The sequence below is a fragment of the Malurus melanocephalus genome, unplaced genomic scaffold (genome assembly GCF_030028575.1).
Source record: "Malurus melanocephalus ecotype Western Australia unplaced genomic scaffold, MMel_1.1 scaffold_106, whole genome shotgun sequence".
NCBI lineage: Eukaryota > Metazoa > Chordata > Aves > Passeriformes > Maluridae > Malurus > Malurus melanocephalus.
Genome location: NW_026623338.1, coordinates 681,702 through 690,220, shown reverse-complemented (window position 1 = coordinate 690,220; position 8,519 = coordinate 681,702). Strand labels below are relative to the sequence as shown.

General features: G+C 44.1%; 1 protein-coding gene across 3 annotated transcripts; it reads left to right on the top strand.

Moving 5' to 3' along the window:
- The first annotated feature begins 2,124 nt into the window (after positions 1-2,124).
- Positions 2,125-8,469, top strand: LOC130575396 (L-lactate dehydrogenase A chain). Of its 3 annotated transcripts, none has more exons than XM_057369263.1 (8): positions 2,125-2,208; positions 3,741-3,872; positions 4,651-4,768; positions 5,499-5,672; positions 6,476-6,649; positions 7,458-7,575; positions 8,005-8,128; positions 8,303-8,469. In XM_057369263.1, the coding sequence occupies exons 2-8, from the start codon at positions 3,750-3,752 to the stop codon at positions 8,465-8,467; spliced, it is 996 nt and encodes a 331-aa protein (XP_057225246.1). In that variant the 5' UTR covers positions 2,125-2,208; positions 3,741-3,749; the 3' UTR covers positions 8,468-8,469. The 3 variants fall into 3 exon arrangements, with proteins under 3 accessions (XP_057225246.1, XP_057225247.1, XP_057225248.1); XM_057369264.1 differs by having other exon boundaries at positions 2,131-2,208; positions 3,744-3,872; XM_057369265.1 differs by having other exon boundaries at positions 2,174-2,195.
- The last annotated feature ends 50 nt before the right edge of the window (positions 8,470-8,519 follow it).

Here is an 8,519-nt window from a genome sequence, read left to right as displayed (position 1 = left end):
CAGTCCCATTCATACAGAGCCACTGTAAATACAGATTTCTGGGATGCAGAAATAAACTTCCTAATCCATCCTTAAGGCTTCTGACAGAACAAGATGCTCAGTGAACCCAGAATAATGCAAAATGACAGAACTATGTTTCCTTTTTATCCTGCATTCATGTGGCTTTAGTCAGCTCGCCATCTAAACACACTTCTCCTCCTTAGTGACCAGCCTTCTCTGACATGGCACATCCCACAAGCATGGCTCCTTCCTCCAGCAGCAGAAGGAACAAAGCACAGATAGTTTTGCCTGACAGGCCAACAGCCTGTTACATTTAACCTCCTTTGCTGGAAGTSCTGGTCTTTATATTAAGCAAAACTTTGTATTTTTCTGTCTTGTTTCATGCTAACCCACAAAAATTCTACCTTTCAAGYATTTTTAGATGTTTTCTCTCCTATATTTTTTGTTTCTTCTGTTTTGCTAATGGACTGTCAAATAAATGAAGAGGTTTTGGGCCAATATTCCTGTCAGATTAACCCAGCAGAAGGGAATTGTCCTTGGGATGGTCCAATGGACCAGGCATGCCACAGCAAGATAAGCACCTCAGAAAGAATGCAAGCACCTCCTAGGAGCTGAGGACAGTATGGCCAAAAATCAGGGTCACAACCCCAAAAGGAAACTAAGACAAAGACTGTAAAGGTACTACAAGAAATATAAAAAAAGGTGAAAAAACAATCACTGTAAAAAGAAGAATGGGACAATAAAGGTAACACAGCTATTCACGCAATGTTAAATGAATACTTACCTGATTTTCAGTAAGGATGAACATGCTAATCCATGGGGTAAAGACAGGGCGCCCAAGAGAAGGTAGCAGGCAGAAATGGGTAAAAAGATTATAAATGAACACAACTCCCAGATAGCGAGCAAAACTCCCTGAGACTGCTGTCTTCCAGCTGGAGGAACCAGGCATTCTCAATTCAAGAACTCTGACATGCAGCAAATCACAACTCCAAAAGACTTCAAGTWAATTTGTGTACTTGAAGGCATTACCACAGAACCAGAGAACAGCACATTCTAAGAAGTAAGCCATGATGGAAGCAGTTTGGGCCTCTGCTTTTGAGGTCTATGCAGTTCTTCAGGAAAACTTAAAAAGTAAAAGCTAAGTGAAAACACAATATTCAACGAATAATAAAGGGATAATTGTAGTATGAATTTACTAAAAGCCAGTTTTGTGGGATGACCCACAAAATAGTATGGTATAAAATTGAAACTTCAAACATTCAGAAAACAAATTTTAAAAAGTTGTTTTTGCTTTTTGTTGGAGTCCTTGCAAGAAATAAGTGACTAAGAGAAGGATTTGGCTCTACTAACCAACCGCAGGGTGACAGGAAACTGACAGCATGGCGTGACTGAAAAAGACCAGTGTGAGTCCAGTCATGGTATTTCCAGTAGCTTTAGGAAAACGTTTGTGTTGTGTTTGAGGCATCGCTGTCTGAAATACTCCATGCAGCAGCCCCTCCCATGAGAAAAAGCATTTTAAAAGCATTTAAACTGAGATAGTCCAACAGAACATACATCCCAATGATCAGGGGRCCGCCTGTGTGATCATGCCGGGTTGAAAAGGTTTGGCTTATATAACCAAGCACAACAAATGAGTGGGAACGAGTGGATATTTAAATACACGGAAAGGGGAAGGAAACAAAACCTTCAAACATCTATCGATTTACATGGAAATTAGAAAGTGGTTTCCAGCCACGTGACAAGAGGCCCCATCCGGAACACCGCCACAAACCCCTGAGGGGCACAGGGATGGCTGGCACTGCCCGGGCAGAAAACGAGGGCAGGAACGCCTTGAATTCCCCACAAGCTCTCCAGAGCCAGAGAATTTGCTTTCACTCATCCCGGCTAATAACAGAGAGAGTACAATCTCTCCCGACGACAGCCCTCCGACGAGCCCCGAGGGGGTGCGCGGCTGAGCGCCTCAGCCCCGCCTCATGGCGCCGGCCGCTAGCCTCGCTTAACCCTCCCCTCCGCTTCTCTGCTCCCGCTCCTTCGTACTGCTCCTTCCCCCTCCTCCCTCTCCCTCTCTCTCCACCCCGACGTGTCGGCGGGCACGTCCCCAGCATCGCAGCCCGCCCGCCTCACGTCAGCCGCCCGGCCCTTATTTAAGGCGGCGGCCGCCACCTCCCCCGCTCCGCCGTCACAGCCGTGCTTGGGTGAGGACGCTCGGTAGGTGCGATCGCCGTGGCGGGCTGCGATGGGTGTGGGAAGGAGGGGTGCAGGTAGAGGGGGAATGCGARAAGAGGGGTAGCGGGCGGTGCTGTCCCACAAACCTCCGGAGGGGCTCGGCGGAACAGGCGGCACCAAACCAACAAAGTGCGCTCGACGCCGCCTGCTCCGTGGGGCCCCCCGGCCGTGTGGTACCGGGCATAGCCCTGGGCTTTAATCCAGCCGGCGTGATTTCCACTCACAACCCCCCCATCATCCCCTCTCGCCATCCCCTTGAGCCTCTGTGGATTAACTTGCTTCCCTTAATCGGTGCATGTGGCTCCAGGGAGTGATCCTGCAAAGGGACTTGAGAATGGGCTCAGAGCACTATTTGAAATACAGCATTAGTGGACCACCTACTACTCYCCAAACTTGTTTACTGGAGGGGAATGGCACTCTGAAAGCAAATTTTTTTTTGAGCTTTTAAGTTTAACAGACTTGCTTGATAGGGTGGCTCTCATCAGCCTTGCATATTAAAGTGCTTATAGTGTAAAGGGAGGACTTGGCACATGGAGAGCACACTACTCTGGCCATACTTCAGGAGGCTTATGCAAATCAAGACTGACCTAGCTTCGTTGATTCTTCCTAAATATGGGCACTGCCGGTTTCCTGTCCCTACCCTCAGCCCCAAAACTTACAGTCCTTACCCGCTGCTCTGCTTGGCTTCTGATGCTGTGAACGAGTTGCCGCCTGTTCAGCACTAGAGTCATGTTGTGTCTGTACTTGCATCCRTCTGTGCAGCTGCTCCTGCTCTGGGCTCTTCAGGCTGCTCCCAGCAGAGCTCCCAGTGCAGCACCATTTCCTGGGAAAGTGTGGTGTTGGCTTCGACTCACCAAGATGGGGATAAATGCACAATCCCCTGTCATCACTGTGCCCTTTCAGCGCACCCGTGGCTGTCAGAACCCATCTAACCAGGATGYTGTGCAGCTGGCAGCTAAAATGTGAGGGTGGGAGAGATGGTAACATCRGACTCCAGCCATCTTAATTTAAAACTGTGTAGTTTCACTTCAAAACACACTCATGAAGTTGACGTGGAGCTCATGCTGTACTTAAAAAGATCTTGCCTAAGTGTTGCATGACTTCAGCTCTGGAAATGCTTCAGGGCACAGAATACCAGTTTTTCAGGGTGAGAGAACAGAGCTTGCCAGACTGTGCTGTGCTTAGAAGTACTAAAATGGCTTCCTGTACCTAGATGTAATATGGATGGTCATGTGGAACATTCTACTCCTGCTGCTGGAGTGCCACCAGCTATATAATATAATCAATGCCTCTCAGGCCGTATTTGAGGCAAAGCTATGGTGAGATTGAACAAAGGATTGTCATCAATAATTCAGTTTTGCAATYATTTTGTGGCATACAGGCAGTATTTATTCATATGTTTCATATCCATTTTCTTATTAACCTAGAATAAARTCTGTCTTGCTGGATACAGGTATTTTGGTGTCAGTGAAAACTCCAAAGTTGGCAGAAATAATTTGTTGCTTTCCTTTCAGCAGTGCACCATGTCTGTCAAGGATCAGCTCATCCACACTCTCCACAAAGATGAGTGTCATGCCGAAAATAAGATTAGTGTGGTTGGCGTGGGTGCAGTTGGAATGGCCTGTGCCCTCAGCATCCTCATGAAGGTAAGTGTCAAGCTTACCTCGAGGGAGGAAGCAGCAGAAGAACCTGAGACCTAAGAGAAGGGCAAAAAGATAAACTACCTTATTAGACTACAAAGACAAAATGAATTATATACAATCCTAGTATACAATCCTTTGTTTGGCCCTSAAATGAAGTAACAGTTTTCAGGCTATTGACAGAGAACAAAGACCTGCCAGTTCTTGTAAACCATGTTTGCCTCAGGATCAGACAGAATGTCCTTTATGTATCATTTTAGGAACTGCATTTACCTTTGGGACTTGCAGACTCCCTTTTAAGTAGGAATTCTCTCACACTCTAAATATACAAAAATAATTGAGAACTGAGGAGTTATTTTGTCATGAGCAGAGTGGACAATAGAATTATTCTTTGCAGTGTAGCCTGGAAAAATTGGTACTTGACACTCTGAATGACTTGTCCTCTGCATTCAGTTATCACATTGGAAATGCTGTGGTTAACACCAGGCTTCCTTTTCTTAACTGTCAAATAGGTTGCTTATGAACTTCTGTTAACTTATTCTTCATTATTATCCTGTTAAATTGAACAGCTATTTCATGCAAAAAGTGGTTATGAAAAGTACAAAATGAACTCAAGAAAGTGGATATCCCAGGGAACTAATTTAAGGACTCTGGGAAGAATTGAAGTGTTAGAGATGAGCAAAACTGTTTATGTAACTTTTAAAATAATTGCAACTTCACTGTTTAAAAACTGGGAACTTTGCTCAGCGGCAGTAAACTTACCATTAATCTTGGTCTTTTGTAGGACTTAGCTGATGAACTCGCCCTTGTTGATGTTGTGGAGGACAAGCTCAGAGGAGAGATGCTGGATCTCCAGCATGGCAGCCTCTTCCTTAAAACTCCAAAGATTGTCTCTGGCAAAGGCAAGTAGTTGGCTCTAATGTGCTCATTATTTCCAAATGGACATAGCCACCTCAGGTCTCATACTGGACRGCCAAGTCTAGCACTTAGGCAGTCACCCTGATTGCTGGGAGGAAAGCTTATAGATATAGTGCTCAGCTGAGACTGTTTAACGTACCTTCTTATGGCCAGTTCAGCTACGAATTTTCTTCCCGAGTTCACTACACTCAATACAGAAAGATAAATCTAAGTACTTGTGCMCCATAGAGAACTTTATTTCACAACCAGTTAACCTCTGAACCCATTACTACTTACTTCTGATAACTTTTAGTGACAGCCTTGAGTAGGGCAAAGGTTTAACCAGCTCATACCTTAATTACGGTGCCCACAGGTAGTAGGTTATGAGGGCAGAGCCTTCTTCCTCTTCTTTACAGCTCTTAGCCTGAATTCTATCCCAGCAGCTATCCCTAATGCCATGTGTGGCTGAGTAACATGGAATATCACTGCCTGCAGCTGCATGACACAATGTTGCAAACATGTCACAAACATGCCCCAATGTTGCCACTTGTGGCAATGAGCAACAGTCTCACAATAACATTCAATTTTCTACAGAAGCAAAGTTTAGGGTAACAATTACCAGGGAATTGCTGCACCCTCAAGAATTTGAGATCTCAGTCTAGAAAGGAAGTGAGAACTCCTGTTCTGAACCATATGTAGTTAGAGGGCATGCTTGACACAGCCTTTTGTCTGCAGATTACAGTGTGACTGCAAACTCCAAGCTGGTCATTGTCACTGCTGGTGCCCGGCAGCAAGAAGGAGAGAGCCGCCTTAACTTGGTCCAGCGCAACGTGAATATCTTCAAATTCATCATTCCCAACGTTGTTAAATACAGTCCTGACTGCAAGCTGCTTATTGTCTCAAACCCAGGTTTGTCTTGTGTTGCCATAAGAGGATTTGGCTTAGAGAATAGTGTTTCTTCAGTAAGGTGGCATTAGTGAACTAATATGATCAGCACAGGCTTTTASAAAATACTTATGCTGGGGAAGAGAAGGCTCCAGGGAGACCTTGGAGAACATTCCCATAACTAAAGGGGCCTAAAGAGGGGTGAACCTTTTACAAGGGCATGTAGTGGTAGGACATGGGATAATTGCTTTAACTGAAAGAGGTAGATTTAGATTAGATATAAGAAATTCTTTATTATGAAGGTGGTGAGACACTGGAGCAGGTGGCCCAGAGAAGTTCTGAATGCCCCATTCCTGGAAGTGGTCAAAGCCAGGTTGGGTGGAGCTTTGAGCAACCTGGTCTAGTGGAAGATGTCCCTGCCAATGGCAGGGGGTTGGAATGAAATGATCTTTAAGGTCCCTTCCAACCCAAACTATTCTATGATATCCATACAGCAAAAAGCATCATCTTCCCTCTCCAGGCTCAGCAGTTTGGTMTTCTGAGAAATAGACTGGGGTTTTCAGTTCAAGTGATCTTGAGTACAGTAAGGGGTCACTGACTAATGGCATTTATAGCATAAAGGTAGAGCTGAGAAACTGCTCAAAACAGTCATTATGTTATAYAAAATAGCCATATGTTAGCCCACTGCAGTGCCTTGCCATGGGCACTGCTTTGTGCTGTTCCACGCAACTAGCATGCAGGTAAAATRCTTACAGATGAATGGAAAGTACCATCCTCATTATCAAATTGCTCATGAGAGGCACTTGTTATTCCCATTTTCCTTACAGTGGACATTCTGACCTATGTGGCCTGGAAGATCAGTGGCTTTCCTAAACACCGTGTTATTGGYAGTGGCTGCAATCTGGACTCTGCCCGTTTCCGCCACCTCATGGGAGAAAGGCTGGGCATCCACCCTCTGAGCTGCCACGGATGGATTGTTGGCGAGCACGGAGATTCCAGTGGTAAGGGTGCAGTYGGGCTGGCTGTTACACAGAACTTTCTCATTTATTTGCAAGAAACATCTTAAAAAGCTACAGCAAAACATTGCTCCAAAACCTTTGCACTGCAGGGCCTTAAAAATGCAAGTCCTGATTTAAGTCTTTTGCYGCAAAGAAACCCTAGATGATCTATATTTGACCTGAGTAATTATGTTTGGAAAAGGTCGTTACTGTAACCTGAGTTGGCTAAACATTTCTGGGCTAAGTTGTTCTCGTAACTCCCAAAAAAGCCCAAACTGAAGCAGCAAGAGGATAAAGTTCTCTGGAAAGGACTCCAAAAGATCTGCACCCGACCTACTGGCAGTCACTCGGCTGCCATTACTGGCATCTCTTAATTACTGTACATAGAAACTGAAGTGCAGAGGCAAGYCCAGAGGACAGGAGAAAGAGCGACTTTCTCCTTATTTAACCTATACTTTTCCAAGTGGCACCAGAGCAGTACTGTCTGCTTCTTGACACCCGACAGAATGCATTTGGGATCAATCCTTATTTGACAAAACTTGGCAAAACACAGAGTGACTGTCATTTTAGTTCATGTTACCCAGGTGTCTCTCTTTAACAAAGGTGTATTCAAGTTTCGTGACACTGTATATAAATGCTGATGTGCACCTAGGTTCTCAGCCTGCAATTTAGATTTGCCTTAYAGGTCATACTATATTTAAAGTCATAGCTAGATCATAAGTGATGTGTTGCAGGTTAATCCAGYTAGATCTTATGTTAATTTGAGAAGGACTAAGTATTGTGAGATAATTAATCTATGTGCAACTTGCAGTACCTGTCTGGAGTGGAGTCAATGTTGCTGGCGTCTCTCTGAAGGCTCTTCATCCAGACTTGGGAACTGATGGAGACAAGGAGCACTGGAAGGAGGTCCATAAGCAGGTCGTGGAGAGGTAAATATTGGTTTGGCGTTTTTATAAATTTCAACACAAGAACAAATCATGAAGAGCTGAAGAATCTCTRAACTAGTGTATACCCAGATCTAGAATACCTCAGTAGCCCCAAATGTCATGAATCAAACATACTAATAGCACTTGAAATAATATTTTAAGGAGTAATGTAGATTTAGCAGCTAAGTTTTTGTGATTAGTTRGCTTTAAATTGGGGAACAGCTTTAACTTCTAGGTTTCTGGTATAACTGTGGGGATTAGTGTAAATGCAAATAGAATTACTCACTCCTGAGCTGATTTTGATCATGCCAGCAAATGAGTCAAGCTTCTGATGCCTCCAAAATGATCAGGATACCTCCAAAAGCCTTTCTTAAAATTTGAAGCATTTCAGTTTATGGTACTTGTTTTTTAATGAGTGCTGTGTGTCTGCAGTGCCTATGAAGTGATCAAACTGAAGGGGTACACGTCCTGGGCTATTGGCCTTTCTGTGGGAGACCTAGCTGAAAGTATTATGAAGAATTTGAGAAGAGTGCACCCCATCTCCACAATTGTTAAGGTGAGCAGCCCCTTTTTGCTAATTTCTTACTGATAACTAAAAGTCTTGAATTACGAAAACAAGTGATTTGCTTTCTGGTTCAATTTCAACTAAATTTAGTTTCCTAATAGGATATTCTATGAAATATGCAGACATACATMAATTCCAGCCTAACAATCCTTACCTACTTTTCAGGGCTTGCATGGAATAAAAGAAGATGTCTTCCTAAGTGTTCCTTGTATACTGGGCAATAATGGCATCACTGATGTAGTAAAGATGATCCTAAAACCTGAGGAAGAAGACAAATTAAGGAAGAGTGCAGACACACTGTGGGCAATYCAGAAGGAACTACAGTTTTAAACCTGCCCAAACAGTTTTTGGCTCTTAGCAGTTTAATGGGTTTAGTGGTTTG